At 39.7% G+C, this 23,701-nt stretch overlaps 1 protein-coding gene across 2 annotated transcripts; it reads left to right on the top strand.

The window, feature by feature from the left end:
- The first annotated feature begins 895 nt into the window (after nucleotides 1-895).
- LOC135214263 (mitochondrial import inner membrane translocase subunit TIM44-like) lies at nucleotides 896-19,994 on the top strand. 2 transcript variants are annotated; one of them, XM_064248374.1, is made up of 8 exons: nucleotides 896-998; nucleotides 2,897-3,004; nucleotides 3,540-3,709; nucleotides 15,566-15,699; nucleotides 16,327-16,565; nucleotides 18,103-18,273; nucleotides 18,988-19,152; nucleotides 19,659-19,994. In XM_064248374.1, exons 1-8 carry the CDS (start codon nucleotides 954-956, stop codon nucleotides 19,977-19,979), a joined length of 1,353 nt encoding a protein of 450 aa, XP_064104444.1. In that variant the 5' UTR covers nucleotides 896-953; the 3' UTR covers nucleotides 19,980-19,994. The 2 variants fall into 2 exon arrangements, with proteins under 2 accessions (XP_064104444.1, XP_064104434.1); XM_064248364.1 differs by lacking the exon at nucleotides 896-998 and adding an exon at nucleotides 1,868-2,013.
- The last annotated feature ends 3,707 nt before the right edge of the window (nucleotides 19,995-23,701 follow it).

Below are 23,701 nucleotides of genomic sequence, written 5' to 3'. Positions count from 1 at the left end.
ATATATATATATGGCTAGTTTCCTCAGACAAAGGTTACATTTACATTAATCATGTATCAGAAGAGAAAAATATGATCTGAGATGCTAGAAGGAAGAATGGCGTAAAAGTTATACATTGAAAAAAAAAAAAACTGGGAAAGCACAGTATATGTAACTTAATCTTCCCATAATATATTCATTTTATGTGGACATGTGTGAGTAAAGCATATAAACTCAATTACAATACACATATGTAATGTATAGTACGACTCTGTGTGTGTGTGTTTGTGTGTACGCGCGCTCATGTGTGTGTAGGCGTAATCCATAATTATATTTTCCAGTATTATATTTTAAATTATATTTAATACGAGAAGTTTGGATTATGGGGGTATCATCTTGAAGAGTATATTATACATCATAAAGTGAAATGGAACATCGATTGTTAGAGGGGTACTCCTTGTCATTATCAGAACCTTAACTAATTATTAATAGCAAGTAAAATATTAGTGTACCATGAAGTTTCTGCATTGACATTATTAATCCATTTCTGATAGTAAGCACCACGCCAAACATTTTTCAACGAATTGTTCCTTAGTGAATGGTTACGTGCTTACCTAAACTACCATGATTTATTTTAGTGTATCATGGCATTTCTTCATATTTGTGATTAACCGACTTATTTTCATCATTCCCTTACCGTTGTCAGCGTAAGTGAACCGAGAAACTTCTAGTTAACTACTGTTACATCATCAGTTGCCCCTGACATATATCCTAAGGTAGAATATTTTTGCAATTTTAATACTTGCATATTCAGATTTTTTTAAAGCGAATAATTGCATAAAAATAGTATTTTTAAGTATTATTATTATATTTATAGCCTATGAGTCACACTAGTAGGCTTTTTACCCTTTAATTTCGCAGTTTGAATAGAGGACTGTCATATTCTCTCTGGTGGATTTCAGAAACTATCAACAATGGCTGCTTCCATATCGCAGGCCTGTAAACATTTACGGTTTCTCGTAAGTATGGAAGGAATTCATACATTTTAAGATTTTATTTGCTAATTAGAATGAATAATGTGCAATAGATATATATGATAAAACATTATCCACTGAAGGGTCTCTGAAGATAGTGTGGCCTTTGCCGTCATCGCGTGACCGGCGTAAACCAAATTATTCAATCTAGCTTGACGCAATTTACATTTTGCGTAAATTAATGTAGTATATCTTGACTGAAAACCAGCTTTCAAAGCTATTGATTAGGTTCCAGACTACAGACTAGTTTATGGTTATGGACTATCCTGCAGACTTGTATAAGGCTGCTGCTTATACACTCGTTAAATGTCACACGAGGTTTATGATTTGTTCATTAGCTTAGGTACCTAGGGTATACAACCGACTGGACTAGCCGAGCCACTGACTACCGCGTTTGTGGCCACCCTCCGAAAAAGTACTTTAACACGTCCAGACACCGGAGATGGTCATCAGGCATACTCATGAGTAGTTGGTGGTGAGAGGCGCAGCGCGAGACCTCTACTCTCCTTTCGAAGTACCTAAGTACTTAGTAGCTATTTTCTCCAAAGTCAGAAGTAAGGTCATATTTTGAGATTAAACAGAGGGTAATGAAAAGTGTGGCCATATGCTGTGCACACTACCTCCATGTCGCTTTCGAAATTTTTACTTACAACTAGCCTATAAATATTTTGAAGATTGACGCCATCTTAGCCTAATATTTGTGGAGTCGCTTGTGTCAACAAACTTCCCATTTCCTGCGCTAAATCCGCACACCACTCGTAGCCATAGGCTAGTTGTAAACATCCAGCCTAACTAGTATCTACTTAGTAGTAGCTGACCTATCTACTGTCATCTAGGGTAAACAACCGCATGGACTGGCCAACTCACCGACTACCACAGCTAGACCACCCTCCGAAAAAGTACTTGTAACACGTCCCATGTCCTGACACCGGAGATGGTCATCAGTCATGAGTTGTTGGTGGTGAGAGAAGGAGCTCAAGACCTCTACTCTCCTCTCGAAGTAAGTATTTTCTCCAAAATTAGAAATTAAGGCCATATTTTAAGATTTAAACAGAGGGTAATGAAAAGGGTGGCCAACGCAGTGCCCACAACCCCAAAACGCTTTGGAAATTTTTACTTACGATAAAAAAAAGTTTAGAAGATTGACGCCATCTCGATGTTTGTGATGTCGCTTGTGTCAACAAACTTCCCATTTCCTGTGCTAAATCCGCACACCACTTGTACTCATAGACGCTGGGACACTTTCATCACAACAATCGTAACCCCGACCTCTTACCAAATAATTCGTGAAATTTTGACAATTTTTTTGGCCAAAAAATATACCCTTTTTTTTTCTTTCTTTTCTTTTTTTTATTTTGACCTCTATGAGTCCGACACCTTTTCTGGCAGTCGCATATTATATATAGCAGTTTTAGGAAGGATTCCCTCAATTTTTGTGTGTAAATAGCGTATTTTGTATTTTTTGTAAATATATTCATAAAATATTATTTGAGAGAGAGACAGAAACATTTCTGATATAACAGTAGATTACATCTTAGTGCAGATTTTTTTACATAATTCTGTTCTAGGATAATATGAGTTAATTCTATAAAAAAAATTAGCCACTTCCTATTACTTTTTTTTTTTTTTTTTTTTTTTTCCTCACCCTTTTTTTCTCGTTTTGACCTCTATGGTCTGACACCTTTTCTGGCAATCACATATTGTAAATAATAGTTTTAAGAAGGATTCCCTCAATTTTTGTGTGTATATAGCGTGTTTTGTATTTTTTAAAAATATTTTTGTAAATTAATTTTTTTATACTTATTTTTTAAGATATATTTGTAATAAATATTTAATTTGTAGATGGGTATTAAGTCTTAAAATTATTTTTCTCTTCATTTTAGGAAATTCGGTTGTTACTATCCAGAAGATGGGGTCCATTGTGCCATCAAAGCAGTTTAAGTCCCTATGCAGTCACCGCAGGCGCTGCGGAGTCACAACTATGTATCAAGGTCTGTATTTTAAGGTAACCATGTAATTATTTTGATACTGCAGTTGAATATTTATTTATTTATATTATATATTTATTTGTCTTTAGCCCTGGATTGTCTTAAGCAAGGACATGTGCTTCATGTTATTTTTTGTACACAATTTTCTTCCATGTGCAGACATGCATTTCTTTTGTTTATGCTAAGGATCCTGTGAATGCAAAGCAGAAGTGGCATTGATAGTTAAAGTTACAGCAGCCTTGTTTCTTTATTGATACGGTGCCATATTGTTTAAAGTTACAGCATCCTTTTTTCTTTATTGATATAGTACTTCATTTTTGTTTCTCCTTCTTACCTTCTTTCATTTTGATTATCTAAATTATCCATCTCTAGCACTTACAAATAATGTATGATGTAGTACCTTTATTCAGTATTCTTAGCTCTCTGATGTAGGTTAAATTGTAGTTACAGTAGCCATATGGCTCTTGTAATGTTGAATATTAGTTTTGCTATATACATAGTTCACATAATCCTAAGTCATTTCCTCTTGTCTTTTCAGAGATTCTACAGTGCTCGGCCTCCTCCACAAAGACCACCCACCTTTTTTGGAAAGATCATAGAAAATTTAAGAGATGAGATGGCAAGAAATCAGAAAATGAAGGAAAGCTTGAAAGAATTCCGAAAAGATATGGAAAAACTAGAAAAATCCGAAGCATTGCAAAAAGCAAGGTAATAGAATGACAAATTATATTTTTCATACAATCAACTTACCTGTCAGATATATACATAGCTAAGACTCCGTCGTCCCCGACAGAAATTCAAATTTCGCGCCACTCGCTACAGGTAGGTCAGGTGATCTACCGGCCTGCCCTGGGCGGCAGGACTAGGAACCATTCCCGTTTTCTACTCATATATTTTCTGTCGCCGGTGGTATCAACATCGTTGCTGCCACCTCTTGACTGGAATTTGCTTTTCTAGACAATTGATCATCTTTTTGTGGACTTTTGGTGACGTACCTGGATCGTTGTTTTGGCATTCGCTACTGTGGACTGGATTTGGACTTGCTTTTGATTTTTCTTCAGAATGTCTGATTCAAGTGTTTGTGTGAGAATGTGTGTGAATGTAGGCTGCAAGGTGAGGATACCGAAAGCTTCGGTTGATCCTCACACTGTATGTCGCAAATGTAGGGGTTTTGATTGTTCTATTTCTAACACCTGTCATGAGTGTGAGAGGTTGAATGTTGAGGAATGGAAGACTCTAACTTCTTACTTGAAGAAGTTAGAAAGGGATAGAGTCAGAAGGGCTGCATCTAAGATTGCGGGTAGTAGTACAAGGCCTATTGAGCCTTTGGATAATTCTAACTCTTCTCTTAATTATGATTCTGTATCAGGACCCTCACTGGCCTTACATTCAGATTCGGCCTCGGAAATTGCTGAACTGAAGGCTACTCTTCACAGGATGAGATCCAAAATGGCTACCATGAAAGGTAAGGACTGTGAAAGTGATTTTAGTGAAGTGAGTGTCCCCAGTGTTGTGGAGGGGGCGTCTGACCGTCTCTGCGACGCTCCCAGGCCTAGACCTCTTCCAAGCTCCCAAGCCCAGAGGAGAAGGAAAGTCGAAAGCCGTACGGAGGTTGTGGAGAATTCCCCCCCGGTCAGGCGTCCCTTCAGCAGGTGCTGTATATAGACAGCCTGCTCAGGACCGCTATCGAAAAAGCGTCCTCAGAGAGTGCTTCTCTTCGTCCGCTTCTCCCTCTCCTAAACGAGGGTGGAAGGATTCGGACTTGTCCAGGCCCCTGAAAAGGCACTGGAGAGATCCTGTTTTGGATTCAAGCCCAGAACACTTTTCGGAAGAAGCGCCTCCTTCTATCAAGAAGGCGAAGAGGGTTTTGACGTCCCATGATGTGGGCAACACGCCTTCGAGGTCTCCCTCGTTCAAGAAGACGCAGGAGAGGCTTCCAAGAGGATCATTTTGGCGGTGCAGGAACAGCTATCCGCCTTAGTAGGAGTCCTTTCGAAGGATCCTCCTCGTAAGAAAGACGTCAGACTGCCGGTCAAGAAGACTCGTCTTCCTTCTCCCACCAGGAGTGAGGCTCCTGTGAGACGTGAGTCTTTTGAGAACTCAGATAGAGACTCGTGGGACGATTTTGATTCGCCAGGCAAGCGCGTAGCGCCAGCCAAGCGCGAGGCATCCTACAGACGAGAAACGTCCTCTAGGATTAGAGAGTCAGACAAGCGAGAAACGCATTACAGACGAGAGGATTCTCCCAGATGGGATACGTCTGCCAGACCAGCAGCGTCAGCCGAGCGCGAGGTAACAACCAGGCGTGAGGATTCAGCCAAGCGCGAGGCTCCAGACAAGCATTTGTCATGCAAGAATGTGGCACCAGGAAGACGCGAGACTTCAACCGGGCGCGAGGCGTCAGTCAGGCGCGAGAGTTTTGAGAGGCGCGAGGCACCAGTCAGGCGCGAGGCGCCAGCCAAGCGCGAGGAGTCAGTCAGGCGCGAGACGCCAGCCAAGCACGAGGATCCTGCCAGGCGCGAGGCGCCAGCCAAGCGCGAGGAGTCAGCCAGGCGCGAGACGCCAGCCAAGCGCGAGGCGCCAGCCAGGCGCGAGGCGCCAGCCAGGCGCGAGGCGCCAGCCAGGCGCGAGGCGCCAGCCAAGCGCGAGGCGCCAGCCAAGCGCGAGGCGCCAGCCAAGCGCGAAGAGCCAGCCAAGTACGAAGAGCCAGCCAAGCATAGGAGCTCTTTACACTCTCTTAGCCCCTCTCCTATTAGGAGTTTGTCTCCCGTAGAGAGAGTTTTTGGACAGGAAGACCCGGAACGGGAAGTGGCCTCTCCTGCTGATCCGATTTTGGAAGAGGAATCAGAGGACGAGTCTCACGGTAAAGAAGGACTGTCGAACTACAAAGTGTTGACAGCTCTCCTTCTCCAGGAATACGGAGATGCATTGATCCCTGCCGCTCCTCCTTCGCCTCGTTCACTTTTTTTCATGCTCGAAGACACCGAAATCGTCGGCTTTCTTGAAGATGAGACCGACGATTTCTATGAAGAGAGCTCTGCAATCGCTGGATAGCTGGATGCTAACTAAGAAAGAGCTAGTAAGGACAGTGTTTTGCATGCCTCCCCCTAGACTTACGGGCAAGAGAGGGATTTGGTACCAGACTGGGGAGAATATGGGTCTCACTCTTCCAGCTTCAGCTGAAGCTGACTTTTCCAGTCTGGTAGATGCATCCAGGAGACATAGCCTTCACACGGCTAAGATTACTTGGGGTCTTTCAGAGTTGGATCATCTCCTCAAGGGACTTTTTCACATTCTAGAAGTCTTTAACTTCCTAGATTGGTCCCTTGGGGTGATGTCCAAGAAGGCTCATGCCCCTGAAGGGCTAGAACCGGATGTACTCCTGGCAATTTTGTCATGTATTGACAAGGCGGTGCAAGACGGCTCAGGGGAAGTTTCTTCCTTATTTGGAGCAGGTCTCTTGAAGAAGAGATCTGTTTTTAGCGCTTTCTTGACGAAATCAGTATCACATTCGCAGAGAGCAGCTTTGTTATTCGCCCCTAGGTCTGATTTTCTGTTCCCGTCACAGTTGGTGAGGGATATTTCCCGATCTCTGACGGAGAAAGCGACTCAGGATCTTCTCCTGCAATCGTCCAGGAAGAAGAGACCAGTGATGGTGGGAGAGAAGAAAGTGGGGTCTACTCCTGTTCGGCCCTTTCGAGGAGGCCCTCCCACTAGAGTTACCGCTGAAAGGAAAACGACCGAAAAGAGAGGTCGAGCCTCGTTCCGCCCCTTTAAAAGGGGAAAGTGAAGTGGCGCTCCTCCAAACACCAGTAGGTTCCAGGCTCCGGGGATTTGCGGAAGCCTGGACTCGCATCGACACAGACGCTTGGTCGATGTCGGTTCTTCGGAAGGGATATCTCATTCCTTTCCTGGACAATCCTCCCCTGACGTCAACTCCGAGGGAATTTTGTCCGCCAATTACAAGGACCCTGTGTTGAAAGATACTCTTCAACAAATGGTGGATCAGATGTGGGACAAGAGAGCTATAGAACTTGTGCTGGATCAAAGCTCCCCAGGGTTTTACAATCGTCTTTTCTTGGTTGCGAAAGCCTCGGGGGGCTGGAGACCAGTTCTGGATGTCAGCGCTCTGAACAAGTTGGTTCAAAAACAGAAGTTCTCCATGGAAACCTCTGCTTCAGTCCTGGCGGCTCTTCGCCAAGGGGATTGGATGGTGTCTCTGGATCTCCAGGACGCTTATTTTCACGTCCCGATCCATCCTTCGTCGAAGAAGTACCTCCGTTTCATGACGGGGGGAAGGATCTTCCAATTCAGAGCCTTGTGTTTCGGCCTGTCTACGGCGCCTCAGGTTTTCACGAACCTTTTGAAAAATGTGGCAAGATGGCTTCATCTGAAAGGAATCAGTATATCTCTATACCTAGACGACTGGCTTATCAGAGCAAAGTCAGAGAAACAGTGTTTGGAGGACCTGACTGTGACACTAAACCTGATAAAGACATTAGGATTACTCGTGAACCTCGAGAAGTCCCAACTGATCCCCAGCCAGAACTTGGTCTATCTGGGATTCGGATGGATTCTCGGGGTTTTCGGGTATTTCCTTCTCAAGAGAGACTAGCGAGAGGTTTAGAAAAAGTCTCTCTCTTCCTAAGGAAGGAACGGACTTCGGCGAGGGAATGGTTGAGCCTGTTAGGGACCCTTTCCTCGCTCGAACAGTTCTTTCATCTAGGAAGACTTCATCTCCGTCCTCTTCAGTTCTTCCTCAGAAGTTCGTGGAACATGAAGACAGGACTCCTCTCGGACAGTTTTCCCATTCCAGATCTAATAAAACGACATCTAGAATGGTGGTTACTCCCACTGAGGGAAAACAAGGGTACTTCCCTGGAAATACAGAGCCCAAACCTTGTATTGTTTTCCGACGCGTCGGAAAAAGGTTGGGGAGCAACTTTGGGAAAGAGAGAAGTGTCAGGCACTTGGAATGCTCTTCAAGTGTCCTGGCACATAAACTGCAAAGAACTGCTGGCTGTACACCTAGCTCTAAAGAGCTTCGAACCGTTAGTATGCAACAAAATAGTACAAGTGAATGCGGACAATACAACCGCTCTGGCATACATTCGGAAGCAAGGAGGTACTCACTCGTATGCCCTTTACGAACTCGCAAGAGAACTGCTGTTGTGGACATCGCAAAGGAACATCTCTCTCTTGACGAGGTTCGTTCAGGGAGTAAGGAACGTAAGAGCGGACAGGCTGAGCAGGAGGAACCAGGTCCTTCATACCGAATTGACCCTCCACTCAGACGTTTGCCTCAAGCTCTGGTCTCTTTGGGGAACTCCTCATGTCGACCTCTTTGCCACGTTCCTCTCGAGGAGACTGGAAGTCTTCTGTTCAGTAGTAGAAGATCCCAGAGCTCTAGCAGTAGACGCCTTCCTGCTAGATTGGTCTCAGGTAGACGTTTACGCATTTCCCCCATTCAAGATTCTGGGGCAAGTACTCAGGAAGTTTGTGACTTCAAAGGGGACAAGAATGACCCTGATAGCCCCCTTTTGGCCAGCTCAAGAGTGGTTCCCAGAGGTACTGGAGTGGATAGTAGACTTCCCCAGATCCCTTCCACAAAGGAGGGATCTTCTCAGACAACCACACTTCGAGAGGTTTCATCAAAACCTCCCCGCTCTCGCTCTGACTGCCTTTCGACTATCGAAAGACTTGTCAGAGCGAGAGGCTTTTCTAGTAAAGCAGCAAGCTCGATCGCTAGAGCCCGGAGAACTTCCACTATCCGGGTTTACCAATCCAAGTGGGAAGTTTTTAGAAGGTGGTGTAAGTCAAAGAAGTTGTCCTCCTCCAGTACCTCTGTAACAGAAATAGCTGATTTTCTGTTATTTCTGAGAGAAGAATCGCAGCTCTCCGTAGCCACGATAAAGGGCTATAGAAGTATGCTATCGGCCGTCTTTAGGAATAGAGGCCTAGATTTGGGAAACGATAAGGATCTGCATGATCTGATTAGGTCGTTTGAGACCAAGAAGTCTAGAATTACTTCTCCCCCTAACTGGAATCTAGACGTAGTGCTGAAGTTCTTGGCTTCAGAGAGATTTGAACCCCTACATTTGGCCTCGTTTCGTGATATAACGAGAAAATGTTTATTCCTTTTGTCACTAGCGACGGCAAAAAGGGTTAGTGAACTGCACGCCCTTAGTGACAAAGTCGGGTTCAATATAGATTCAGCCATCTGTTCCTTCAAGGAATTATTCTTGGCGAAGAATGAAAATCCTTCGAATCCCTGGCCGAGAAACTTCGAGGTAAAAGGATTATCGGGTCTCGTCGGCAGGGAACCGGAGAGGTCTCTTTGCCCAGTAAGGGCGTTAAAGTTTTACTTACAGAAAAAGGAACAGTTGGGAGGTTCTAGACAAGGTCTTTGGTGCTCAGTGAAGGATCCATCAAGACCTATGTCTAAGAATGCCTTAGCCTTTTTTGTCAGGAACGTAATTACGGACGCTCATAAGGCTTGCACGGATGATTCTTTAAAACTCCTGAGAGTAAGAGCTCATGAAGTGAGAGCAGTGGCGACGTCTCTCTCTTTTCAGAGAAATATGTCGCTGAAGAATATCTTGGAAGCGACATATTGGAGATGTAATTCTGTGTTTGCTGCTCACTATTTGAAGGATGTGCGTGTGACCTATGAAAAATGTTTTTCCTTAGGTCCTTTTGTGTCTGCGGGCACAATCCTGGGTACAGGAGCTGACAACAATCCTTAAAAATTTTTTTTACTACTTAAGTCTAATAGATATGTTCTAGACTTTCTGCTGAACAAGTGCAGTTGCCGCACAAGCGGCCAGTCACTTCAGTTCAGTAAGGAACTCTTGTGATATCTTGTAATAGATAAAATTTTTTTTTTGAAATTATTGTGTGCGTGTACATTGTGGTTTGAGTTACGGTTGTTGCGAAGAGTTGGGGATAACTCGGAGCAATTTTTAATACTAACATGGTGGTTAGGATCAGGTGGTCGGGATTGGTTGTGTGCTCCTTAATAAGGTGTGTTGTCATGTAAGTGGATCAGCACCCATTGACAAAGTCCTTTCAGGCTCTGCCGAGTAAGTGGATAAGACCCCTTCGGCAGACCCACAAGAATTCTTGGCCATAGATCACATATCTCGCTAAAGTTTCTTGAGGTGATGCAGACTACGGGGAAAACACCCACGAAGTCTACCACCTATCAGGTAGGAACCAAGGTTTTTATTTTATACCTACAACAGATGTTGTTTACCTGTCTATTCCAGTAGTAGCTGTCTCTTACCCTCCACCGAAGGGTGCCAATCAGCTATGTATATATCTGACAGGTAAGTTGATTGTATGAAAATGATATTGTTATAATACAATAAAGTTTCATACATACTTACCTGGCAGATATATACGATTAGGGCCCACCCAGCCTCCCCGCAAGGAGACAGGTGGAAGAGAAAATATATGAGTAGAAAACGGGAATGGTTCCTAGTCCTGCCGCCCAGGGCAGGCCGGTAGATCACCTGACCTACCTGTAGCGAGTGGCGCGAAATTTGAATTTCTGTCGGGGACGACGGAGTCTTAGCTATGTATATATCTGCCAGGTAAGTATGTATGAAACTTTATTGTATTATAACAATATCATATTTACAGAATAAGTCATCACCAAGCAAATATCTTACCTTACATCAACTTAACTGTAAGACCTATGAAGGACCTGAATTAGCTTGCTAAATGTATTCATTCATATTTTACTGATTCATCTTGATGTTGTGTCAGATTTTCCATATTGTAGGTTATCTTAAAATGTGTTCTCTCCACTGCCTCCTGTCTTATGCATGTCCAAATTTCCATTTGGTCTCTTTGTTTACCTTTACCTTTTCTCTATATTATTTTGGGGTGCATCTTCAGGACTATCCTGCTGCTTTCCTTTCTAATATTTTGACTAATTGATCTTCAAGATGTCAGGCTATTATCCAGCCTCCAGACACCACACTTCTTTTCAACTATATTGCTAATATCTTCCCTTTGTGTTTTGTAGTCACATCTCATTTTTATCAGTAGTCTAGCAGTCTCAACTTTTCATTAATGTTGTTACTTTTTTTTATATTTTTTAACAAGTATTCTGCTACTTAAAAGGCCCGCCCATCAAGCATTAGATCAATGGTGCACAACCGGCGGCCCGCGGGCCGCATGCGGCCCCCAGTGAAGCACATGGCGGCCCTCGAAGTTATCATAGAAAACACAATATATCACTCTCTGTACAGTAAAAGAAAATAATAAATATAAACATATTACTCCGTCTTATGATATAATTACAAATAGTAAAAATGTACTATATAACACACACACACACATACACATACATATGTATGTAAGTATGTATATGTGTCTGTGCAGTCTAAAATAGGAGATATTGCTACAAGGCCAGGCATTTATCATTGTAGTGTTTTCAGATTAATTTTGCTTAGCTACTATGGCTTCTGGTACTTCTGTGGACAAAAACTCAAGTCGAAAAAGAAAGCTTGAAGATGAACATAGAAAATTTCAAGAAATATGGACAGATAAATATTTCTTTGTGGAAAACAGTGGAAAAAAAATCATTTGCTTGATATGCCAGAATAGTGTGGCCATTTGTAAGGAATACAATTTGCAAAGGCATTATCTGACAAAGCACAAGCCTTATGAAAAATTTGTTGGTGATCTAAGAAAGCAGAAAATTAAATCACTAATGCAAGGTTTTCATGTGCAGAAAAATATGTTTATTCAGAAAAATAAAGAGGCACAGGACGTAACAGGAGTGAGTTATGAAATTGCAAACCTGATTGCTAAACATTCCAAGGCATTTTCAGAGGGGGATTTCATTAAAAAGTGTATTCTACTTGCTGCTCAAAAACTTTCTCTAGATGTTTTGAAAAAGTTTGAGAATATCAGTTTGAATCGTATGACAGTGCAACGTCGTATTGTTGATTTGTCGGGTGATATAGTAGACCAGTTGAAGGAGAAAAGTAAACAATTTGTGTACTTCTCCCTAGCCACTGATGAATCAACTGATGTTACATCTACGGCTCAGCTACTTGTATTTGTATGTGGTGTGACAGAGGACTTTTCTATTCATGAGGAACTCGTAGGGCTCAGTTCATTGAAGGGGCAGACAACTGGTAGTGATTTACTTAAGGGGACCGTCCGCTATGGCGGATGACATGTCAATTTGAAAAAATAAAAAATCGAGTTATTACTTGTATCTATGCAGAAACATGCCGTGCATGCTTTCCAGAAGTTTCAGCCAATTATTTTCACAAATAATGAAGATATAGCGGTTTTTAAATGATGACGTCATCGTAACTGCGTCGTCTGTATGACTTGAGTTTGACAGAATCGTTTTTGTGTGTTTATTTTTGCATATATACAGCGATTTTTTAAGATTTTTTTTGAAATTCTCATACATCTGGTAGCAATGAAAGGTAGTGTGACACTGGGCGAGAAGCGAGCTGCTCAGAGCGGTTATTTATAGACGAGACTCGGAGAATGACTCAGTTACGCCACAGACGTCAAAGCGGTTACATGCGCGTAGGCACTTGCGTTTGGTTACTAGCTATTTACGTTGTTTTTATAACTTCTTAGTGAACTTATAGCAATGCCGAAGTTACCTAAGATCAAGAAGGCTACTCAGCAACTATGGCTAGCAAAATTAGCGAAGGCCAGGAGTGTGCTGAAAGAAAAACACGAAAATTAATTGTTTTCAGCTGCCCTCATTGTCTCATGTCTCGCCGTCAACATCATTATCTGGTGTCACGCTGAGGGTACTAACACCACTTTTAGGGTAGGACCACGATCCTTGATGTAGAAATCAACAATAAAAAGTACAAATAAAGTAATTATAATAATGTTGTTTTGACTTTTATAAGAAAAAAGCGAAAATTTACATAGCAAATCTTTGGGAGCTCATAACTCAAAAACATACTTATGCGCATGTCGGTAAAAATTACTCGGTTATTTATTATCCAATTTTAGAGAGAAAGATATCATTGGAAAGAGGAATAAAAATCCCATAATTTTGTGTGACAGAATTTTGATATCTTTTTTTTCTTTTTTTTTAGAATTTTTTGAGTGTCTAGACTAAAAAAAAAAAAAAAAATCATAAAAAATAAAAAAATTAAAAAATCAAAATTCTGCCACACAGAATTGTTCCGTATATAAAGAAGTTTTTATGGTATGATTTTCAATACAACTGATGTCATATTAGCGGAGAAAACTCTACCAATTTTTTTTTTTAAATCATGATTTTTGCTAATAAAACGAAAAGTTTTTCATCAAATGACTTGAAATTTTTATATGATGAAGGTATTATATATATCTAAAACATATATGAAAATTATGTATTTTGCGTAATAAATAAAAAAAATAGACATCATAGCGGACGGTCCCCTTAATGGACTTTTAGAACAAATTTCAGTAATTGAGTTAGATTTGGACAAGTTAGTAGGAATATCAACTGATGGGGCTCCTGCAATGATAGGCAAGCAGAATTGATTGGTGCAGCTATTGATTAAACACCTTGGAGAGCGAAAATATGAACTGAAACAATTTCATTGCATAATACATCAACAAAATTTGTGTGGAAAAGAACTGGACTTTGATCATGTAATGAAAGTTGTAGTTTCTACAGTCAATTTTATCAAGTCACGCTCAGCTTTGCATCACCGGCAATTCAAGCAATTTCTTGATGAAATTGAAGCAGAATATGGCGATTTAGTGTTTTTCACTCAAGTAAGGTGGTTAAGCAGGGGAAATACGCTGAAAAAATTTATCAGTCTTCTGGATGAAATTGAGATATTTCTTTATGAAAAGAATAAGATGGTACCAGAACTTACAAATGCTGACTGGCTTTGTGATTTGTCATTTCTTGTAGATCTCACAAGTCATTTAAATAACTTGAATCATAAACTTCAGGGGAATAACCAACTTATCTCTCAGCTAGCCAATTATGTGACAGCTTTCGAACAAAAACTAAAATTGTTTCAGTTACAGATAGTTAAAGGAGAGTTAGGACACTTCCCAAATTACAAACTTATGTGTGAGAAACACAAAGTATGCAATAGACATGAATATTATGCAGCAAAATTAGGAAAACTTTTGGAGGCCTTTGAGAGCCGATTTGAGGACCTAAAGAAAGAAGTCAATGATTTGAAGTTGTTCAGCAACCCCTTTTCTGTATCTCCTGATGAAGTAGAATTCGAAGCACAAATCGAACTGATTGATCTTCAGAATAATGACAGCCCTCGTACCAAGTATAATGAAGGGGACTTGCTCAACTTTTATAATTGCTTGGCCAAAGATCAGTTTCCTTATTTGAGAAACAAAGCTGCTATTTATGCAAGCTTATTTGGCTCTACCTACATATGTGAACAAACATTTAGTCTGCTCAACCAGACCAAGTCAAATATTCGTAGCAGGCTAAGTGATCAAAATCTGCACTCTGTTTTAAGACTGGCAACCACAAATTTCCATCCTAACATAAAAAAAACTTGTACATGAATCTCGGTGTCAAAAATCTCATTAAAACAAAACAGGTGAGCAACTGTTTTTTTTATCTTTAAACATTCTACAAACTATTTATCATTTCATGTAAAATCTAGTCTAGTGGCCCTCGACTAGATATATGTTTGATGATGTGGCCCGAGTAGCTCAAAAGGTTGTGCACCCCTGCATTAGATGATGCTCGCTGTCCATTTCTCCTTCAGTAAATCTTTATGTACACTGGAGTCATCTAAAATCCCATATATTATATATTTTGTTCAATCATGAACATGTTAATGCCATTCTTTCATTTGATACCTATACTCGGTTTTTTTCCATCTGTCCAGCCGCCTGTGGTGTTTGTGTATGGTAACACTGCGTCCGGGGCTTTAGATAGTCACATTCATCTTACATTCAACAATAATAACAATATCCTATTTCAAATATTAACATGTAATTCACATACAGTAAATTATTAAAATGCTTTTCAGTTGCAAATGTACACCCAAATATCCTTTTATTTACCTAAAATTTACACATAGCGTAACTATCTAAAGCCCGGCAAGCAGTGTTACCATGTGAAAACACCACAGGCGGATGGACAGATGAAAAAAAACAGAGTATAGTACTGTATTGATTTCACCATGGAATCTACATAACCACTTTCTCATATGTATTTTTCTTTTGTTTTCCAGTTTACATTGCTTTAGAATTTCTCTTTTCCATTTCACTATTGCATTTTTTAAACATATATGACATCATCCTTTGATTCTGCTTTTAATACTGTAATGCTTGATGCGATGAAAGTGGAGCAATATAGTTTTTGGTATAATAAATTAAAGCTTGACTTGTGTAGGAAAATACTAGAATTAAACATGTATGAAGCACAAATTGCTTTCATGCTTTTATAATGCAATATGAAAATAATAGTAATGACGTTCATAAGCTGGGTTTCTTTTGGACTTTAGGTAAATATGCTCTTATCAGTTTTACTGACGAAGCTCAGTTTTTGAAAGATGAATTGTTTTTCAACATTTTTATTGTAACTTTTAGGGAAAAATATCAAAGTGTTGAGGAGGAAACAGCAGAAGGAACCAAAAAGGCTAGACAACAGTTAGAAAGTATAAAGAAACGTGTATCGGAGACAGTCGAGGAAGCCCAAAAAACCGAGATCTTACAGAAAGCAAGTAAGTTTTTTTTTCTAATTCATTTGCAATTATCAAAATAATGTTCTCTATAGTATTTACCAATCAGCTTTTTCTTTATTTTAGTGTATTTTAACATTATCATCATCATTCTCCAATCTGGTTTGTTGTATGTAGTATTAGAAGCCAACTGCTTTGCACAGTGAGTTCCATGTACTATTACTACGTATCTGATTTTCATTATCCGAGAGTCTCTAGCAACGAAGCTGCTGACAAAAGTTGGCTTTCAGCCCACTAATTTTTAATTTAGACACACCACAATAGTTATTACTAGGTAGTTTAATGAAACCACTGTGTCATATTTTGAGACTCCTAGGTCTTGTCTTGAATGAGAAGTTGATAACTGATGATTCACAAATAGGATATCTTTATTTACACAATTACTGTATTTATAACTGATTATTGAGACTCCTCCAGATTATATCTTTAGACATAATTACTGTGTTAACAACTGACTATTTTTAAAGGTGTGTGTCTTGTTTAGTTTTGTTAGTTCTTTTATTTTCTTCTTCTCCCTTACATCTTAATATGCAATTTTCGTTGTATTTCATTAGTGGTCTCTCAGTTGATATCAATGCAAGTACTAAATGCTCTTGATTTGTCTTGTAGGTAAGCTAACTGAAGAAGCATCAAAACAAGCTCAAAAAGTAACGCAAACATTGTCCCAGAAGGGTGAAGAAATCAGCAGAACCCAGACTTTCAAGACTATATCTGAAACTGCTAAGGCAGTAAAAGAAGAAATAGATCATTCCACTTTTGGGGGTTCTGGTGCTCGTGTGTATAAAGCTCCAAAAGTACTACGTAAAAGAGTAGAGCGAGACCCAGAAGCAGAACAGAGAATAATTCAGGTAAGTGCTATGGTATCTTTGTTGCTATCTTTGTTGCTTATCATTATATTTTAGAGTAATGAGACTTCCAAGACATTTTTGTATCTCGAGTTTGGTAGGTGGTTCCTCTTCAGGTGCCAATCGAAGAGTTATATGGCCATGCACACCCCCATACTGAAAGGATTTTTCTTTTTCAAATAATAGTGAAAAATTGGGATAAGGTAAAGGGAGAACACAGTTTGACATCTACAGCCATTTAGGAAGAGAATGATGGGAATGTAAACAGTAAGAAAATAAGAGTAATGCAGCAAGGGTTTGAAGGGATGCTGCAAAGGATTTTCTGTTCCATCTACAATATGCACATGGAAGTGGTATGCATACAAACATGTTAGTTCAATATTCTCTGAAACATTCTATGAGAAATTACTTAGAGATGCTTTTAATACATTCCTATTTTGTTTAGTAGAATGGGTGTGTGTTGTATGTAATGGGTGTGTGTTGTATGTAATGAACATATAGAGATTTTTAGAGCTCTAGGTTATTAAGTCACTTACTCTTTTTCTGTTGAATGAGTCTGAAGGTACTGTACTTGGTGTAACATTTGACCAACATCTTACTTTTTAGAAACATTTAACGTTTGACCAACATCTTACTTTTAAGAAACATTTAACGTTTGACCAATATCTTACTTTTTAGAAACATTTAACGTTTGACCAACATCTTACTTTTTAGAAACATATAATGAAAGTGTCAGCAAATGCCCCACAGAAGTTAGGTATATGTAAGACCTTATATGCTTATGTCTACTTCTACGAGAGATTTCTCTTTATATATGAGTGGTTTGTGGTGGTAGGTTTCTGTTTCCTTAGTTAATACGTAGACCATTGATGGATGGTCTCTTGTTTGTCAATTTTTCGTAAGTTGTAGTAGAGAAGTTCTTTCATGACAATTGATCCTTGATCGTCTTTTCTTGCTGAAAGCAATGAGATTTGCTGATTAGCAGCACCAATGTGCAGTAAATGTGCCTTGCTGTCCAACTTCTCAGTTCCAGAGGTCTTATTCCTCACACCATTGGACTGTGGAATTTCTTTTTGAGGATGTTGTGCAATTCAAACCAATTCTCCATATACTTTTGTTTGTTTGTATGGTGTTTTTACGTTGCATGGAACCAGTGGTTATTCAGCAACGGGACCAACGGCTTTACGTGACTTCCGAACCACGTCGAGAGTGAACTTCTATCACCAGAAACATATACTTTTGATTATTTATTAATACTTATCTTTTTATTAATTTGTTACTTTATCTTTGCTTTCTAATAACTGGGCTTTTCTTTGCATATTTCCTATATTTTTTGTAATTTATTTCAAATGAGCACCACCTTTTTTTGGAAGCTTGAATTTCAAGTTAGTGACCCTTGTAGGCCTGTTCCATATGAATAGGGTTTATCTTCTGAATGGTGATCATTATATTATGCACTTTGAAAATTTTACAAGAAATTTTAGTGCCAATACGAGAATACTGTACATACTATAATTCATAGAAATTTTCTTTATTTCAGGCAAACACCGAAGCCAAGGGTATGGTGTTACATAGAGATTCCCAGTTTGCTCAGAGTTGGCAGAATTTCAAGGACAATAATCCATATGTGAACAAAGTGCTTGTCTGGAAGACAAGATTAGATGAAAGTGACAACCCTGTTGTTCGAGCATCATTGCTATTTAAAGACAAGGTAAGTTGAATTTCAGCCATACTTGTCAAGGCTCTATGGGGCTAATGCCATCAGGGCACCTTACGTGGTGCACTTAAGGTTCTTTGGTTCTTTGCAGCATTCCTCAGATCCTTTGCTACAACCCATTTCATTTCTATTACTGCACCTCCATGCATATTCTCTTCCATATTACTTTCCATCCTCCAGCAATTGTTGCAAAGTGCAACTATAAGGTTTTCTTCATGTTACATCTTTACAGCCTTTTTACTCTGTTTCCTTCATAAGTCCCAGTACTTTGGCCTTTGGCCTAAACTTGAAATTCATTCCATTGCTTTCATTAAAGTGATTTATTTTCTCTCCTTACTGTTGTGATGTATGATTAAAGTTGCTAGTTATATTTTTCCATTCTAGTGTATAATTATTCTTGCTAATCACAGCATCAAATAAGATAATTATTTAATGCTCAAAATTTTTCATTCATCCTGTTAAATTTATAAAGGACTAATATAGACAAATTGAAGATTTATAAATGACTAATATAGACAAATTGAAGAACTGGGAATCCTGAAACTGAGGTATTTTAAAATGTGCTTAGCATTACAAGTGGTACTGTAACTACCAATAAAAATTATGAAAATATTTAGTACTTTTCAGAGAAATCTGGGTAGTATGATAAGGTGCATTTGACTATGACTACTATTGGTATCAGGTTATGTGTAACTTTGGTTATTTCAGATGACTGAATTGTTTGGAGGAGTCTTTCAACGCACAGAATTATCAGAGGCTTTGACTGAGATATGCAAGATGGATCCCACTTTTGATAAAGAGAGATTTTTGTTAGAGTGTGAATACGACATGATTCCAAATGTTTTAGAAGCTATGATTAGACCAGATTTAGAGGTAAGTGTTAAAAATATGCCATTTCCCCATGTAGGGTAGGGATAGCTACAGAAATCAGTGCAAGAAAAATTTTGAGTATATTGGGTGGTACCATAATTTTATATTGACAATATCTTGTACAAAAAATAAAAAGAAAAGATCCTGAAGGCTGTGCAGTCATCTAAATTGTCATTTTACTGGTTGGTCTGCCAGAAGTGAACTGAAAGAATACTTGGTTAGGAATGGAAATGGTTAGTTACCCTGGCAATTCATGTATGAACATCTTCATTAAGTATGTATTTATTTCTCTTGGAGCAAAATATGTTTCTCATTTGGTTAATGTAATCTTGTGAATTCATCCTTAAATAGGCAATCCATGTCAGATTTATATATATAGCAGTGATAATTAAATTTCAAGATCTTGTAAAATTTTAAGGATCATTGAGATGAATTTTTCCACTGTCGAGTACAAGCGTCAACTGAAATTCTTAACTTGTTTTGATGTTACTTTTTTTTTTTTTTTGTAGGTATTACAGGACTGGTGTTATGAACGTGCCTATTCAGTGTTAGCAACCCCAGTGAAGCAAGCCTTTAATTTGGGGTTTAATTTTGATTCTAAGGTAAGCCGTATGAAATCATTTTATTTCTCTAAAGACATTCAGTACCTGTCTGTTTTCTTTGTTACAATAGTAGGGAACAACATATGTATAATTATAAGTTTATTATTATCTCTTACCATTGGCTGTCACCAAACTCTTGTTCTATTTTTAACTGGATCCAGCAAGCTAATAGAGATTTTTCCCATACTTAAAGACCTTAGGTTTGTAGTTATGAAAAATACAAATTGATTAAAAATTTGTAGAATTAATTCTGTTAATTAGTTTAACCAGACTATGGAGTCAAGATAAATTGGTACTGGTTACTCAGGTTACCTTTATCATGTCATACCAATACTTTTTCCAAGTCACTTAGTTTACTGGCACTCCATCCGTATGGAAAATGGAATAGTTCACTGAAACAGAAGTTGACCCTCAAAACTCATGGGTTTTGGACTCTCAGAATATTCATTAATACCACATTTTCTAGTGATGAAGACTATTTTTCCTAAAGTTTCTTGGAAAATAGATGCCAAAGGTAATTCTCACCGCAGAGGAAGGTTTTCTTTGTTAGGTAATAATTAGAACCCTTGCATATGACTTGTCAATAAAGTATAGTATAAATTATTCTCAGTTAAATTATTTAAACAAAAGTATCATAAAAATATATATACAGGGGGTCCTCGAGTTACGACGTTGATCCGTTCTTACGATGCATCGTAACACGAATTTCAGCGTAAGTCGGAAACATTGAAAAAAATACCACATGATTTATGTAAATACCTATCAATAACAACGAGAGAACAATTCCTTACCTTTATTAGTTTGATTGGCTTGCACACTGGAGAGGAAGCTGCGGTGCTGGAGAGACTGGGGGAGGTTAGTGAAGAGAAAAAGAACCTCCAGAAGTTGCTGGAGATGCTGAGGCAGATGATTCTTGAGGTGAGGCAAATGATTCTAGAGTTGAGGCAGAACATTCTAGTACTGGAGATGCTGAGGCAGGTGATTCTTGAGGTGAGGCAGATGTTGGGGCAGGTGAGTCTTTAGGTGAGGCAGAACCTACAGAAGGTGCTGGAGATACTGGGGCAGGTGAGTCTGGGTTAGCAGAACATTCAGAAGGTGCTGGATTAGCAGAGGCAGCTGAGGTAGAGGGTACAGGATCTTCTGCAGGCCTCTCTACCTTCTTAAAATACTGCTCCAGGTTAGTCTGAACAGAGAGCGACCTCTTTTCATCCAAGATCTCCTTGTAACACTGCATCAAATCCATGACGCCTCTGGAAACCCTAGTGAACCCTGTCCAAGTTGGGATCCTGAGCCTCAAAAGTTGACAACGCTTGCTGCAACTGTGCAAAACCTCTTATCAAGTCCTGCCTTGTGAAAGCCTTAGGCTCTGGGGTGGGTGCTTCTTCTTCTTCCTCTATTATCTGCTTCTCCAGTTGTATCAGGTCCTCAGCAGATAACTCCTCGCCATGAGACTCCAGGCAGCTCTGTAACATCATCAACCTCCATCTCCAAATTGATTTCCTTACTCAGGGCAACAACGTTCTTGACAACTAGCTGAACTGTGTCCTCAAACCCATGGAAATCATTCACAAATTGAGGACAAATTTTCTTCCAGACACCATTCATGTTTGTTTGCTTAACCTCCTCCCAGGAATTAGCAGCAATGTTCTTTACAGCATCAAGGATGTTGTAGGATTTCCAAAAGTCCTTCAGAGTCAAGTCCTTCTTGGTTTCAGTTGCCTGTAAAGCCATAGCAATTGTCCTTCGTAGGTAGTAGGCCTTGAACGAAGCAATCACTCCTTGGTCCATAGGCTGTAAAAGGGCCGTGGTATTAGGTGGAAGGTAAACCACCTTGACATTAGGGTTGAAGTCTCCCAGCTGGGCAGGGTGTCCAGGGGCATTGTCCAGCACTAGCAACACCTTAAAGGGGATACCCTTGGAGGCGCAATACCGCTCCACACTTGGCACAAAATGGTTTACGAACCAGTCCTCAAACACTGCAAGTGTCACCCATGCCTTCTTGTTGGACTTCCAAATTACTGGTAGTTGACCCTTCCAAATGCCCTTGAGTGCCCTTGGATTTTCAGCCTGATACACCAACAAGGGCTTCAGTTTGAAGTCGCCAGCAGCATTACCCCCAAGAAGTAAAGTTAGCCTCTCCTTGCTGGCTTTATGACCGGGTGCTGACTTCTCCTCCTTGGCGATGTAAGTGCGGTTAGGCATACGCTTCCAAACAAACCTGTCTCGTCTACGTTAAACACTTGCTGAGCAGAATAACCCCCCTCCTTAATTATCTCAGACAACGCTTTAGGAAATTCACTCGCTGCTTTCTCATCCCCACTAGCAGCTTCACCTTGCAATTTAAGGTTATGGTAATTGGCCCGAGCCTTAAATCGCATAAACCAACCCCTACTAGCCACAAACTCTTCACTTTCACTTCCCTCCCCCTTTTCTTTTTTCAACGCTTCAAACAATCTTTTCGCCTTCTCCTGAATCACCATAAGGCTGACTGGGATACGCCGTTGATTTTGTTCTTCCAACCAAAGCACCAATAACCTTTCCATTTCAATTATTAGACCACTACGCTGCTTAGTTATCACTGTCGCTTTCATAGGAGCAGATCCTTTCACATGTTCAACGATGCGCTCTTATCTTTGAATAATGGTAGCAACGGTCGAACGGCTAAGGCCAAGCGAGCGGCCAATGTTTGTTGGCGTTTCTCCCTTCTCGGATCGCTTTATAATGTCCACTTTAATTTCCATGGTGATGGCCTTTCTTTTCTTCGATGCACTACCATCAGAAGAGTCCGCCTTGCGCTTGGGAGCCATAACAAAGAGCAAAAAGTTACAAAAACGATACAACACGAGGGAGAGAGAGGCAGTGTAAACAACCAAAATGGCGTATGGACGAGGACTGAGCGTAGCGAAGCGACGCCGTCCTCTCCCCCACAAAGCGTATTCTTCCGCCGTGCGCCTGGAACTAGTTCGCGTTTGTTTACGTTGCTTACGACGCTAAACCGCGTAAGACGGAACGACGCAAAATATTATTTTTTATATTTTTATGGGGGCGCGTTCGTAACCACGAAACATCGTAAGTCGAGACCAGCGTAACCCGAGGACTTACTGTATATGTAGTTATGAAGACTCAATCCCATATTAGCAGATTACCCTACCCACTGCCATCAGTGCACTTCATGCGGTGCATTGTTGGCATTACTACTTAAGGTTCTTTGCAGCATCCCTTCAGCCCCTATCTGCAACCCTTTTCATTCCTTTTACTGTACCTCCATTCATTTTCTCTTATCTTCCATCTTACTTTCCACCCTTTCCAACAATCGTTTCATAGTGCACCTGTGAGGTTTTCCTCCTGATGCACCTCTCAAACCTCCTTTATTGTCACTTCCTTTCAGCATTGAATGACCTCATAGACCAGAGTGCTTGGCTACTGGCCTAAATCTTATATATTCCATTCCAGGTTATTGTAGACAGGTTAATAAATGAGTATTAACTATTGTGTATCAAAATTACTTGTATTTGTGCAGTATTAACTGTTGTGTATCAAAATTACTTGTATTTGTGCAGTATTAACTGTTGTGTATCAAAATTACTTGTATTTGTCTCTTTTAGGGAACATTATTAGCTGACAAAAGTAAAACTGCAGTTTGTTAATAAGATTTACTGGTAAATTGTACTATAACAAGAATATCATAAACAGAGTGGAAATTTTTGTAGTAATTGTCTTTTGTCATTTTCTTCAGACATTTACTATTTTAACTAAATATTTGGTAATAGCGTTCAAAATGTTTCTATGTTTTGAAGATTAGAATGCTTATTCTTATTAGTTACATCTGCAGTTTGTGGATTTTTATTTTTTTATTTTTTATCTAATAGGGGTGTCATGTTCATGCTTTTTTTTTTTTTTTTTTTTTTTTTTTTTATAGCCCAGTTTAACTGTATAGTAGAATGTTATTC

This window comes from Macrobrachium nipponense, chromosome 19 (assembly GCF_015104395.2).
Source record: "Macrobrachium nipponense isolate FS-2020 chromosome 19, ASM1510439v2, whole genome shotgun sequence".
Taxonomy (NCBI): domain Eukaryota; kingdom Metazoa; phylum Arthropoda; class Malacostraca; order Decapoda; family Palaemonidae; genus Macrobrachium; species Macrobrachium nipponense.
The sequence above is the reverse complement of the archived record's forward strand: the minus strand, read 5'-3'. Positions and strand labels throughout refer to the sequence as shown.

What these genes read in the sequence shown, in the direction of transcription:
- LOC135214263 (XM_064248364.1), top strand. Translation starts at nt 1,948, where the DNA reads ATGGTCATCAGTCATGAGTTGTTGGTGGTGAGAGAAGGAGCTCAAGAC. An exon ending in ACCTCTACTCTCCTCTCGAA is followed by an intron (nt 2,014 to 2,896) that starts GTAAGTATTTTC and finishes TCTTCATTTTAG; the next exon opens with GAAATTCGGTTGTTACTATC. An exon ending in TGATTAGACCAGATTTAGAG is followed by an intron (nt 19,153 to 19,658) that starts GTAAGTGTTAAA and finishes TTTTTTTTGTAG; the next exon opens with GTATTACAGGACTGGTGTTA.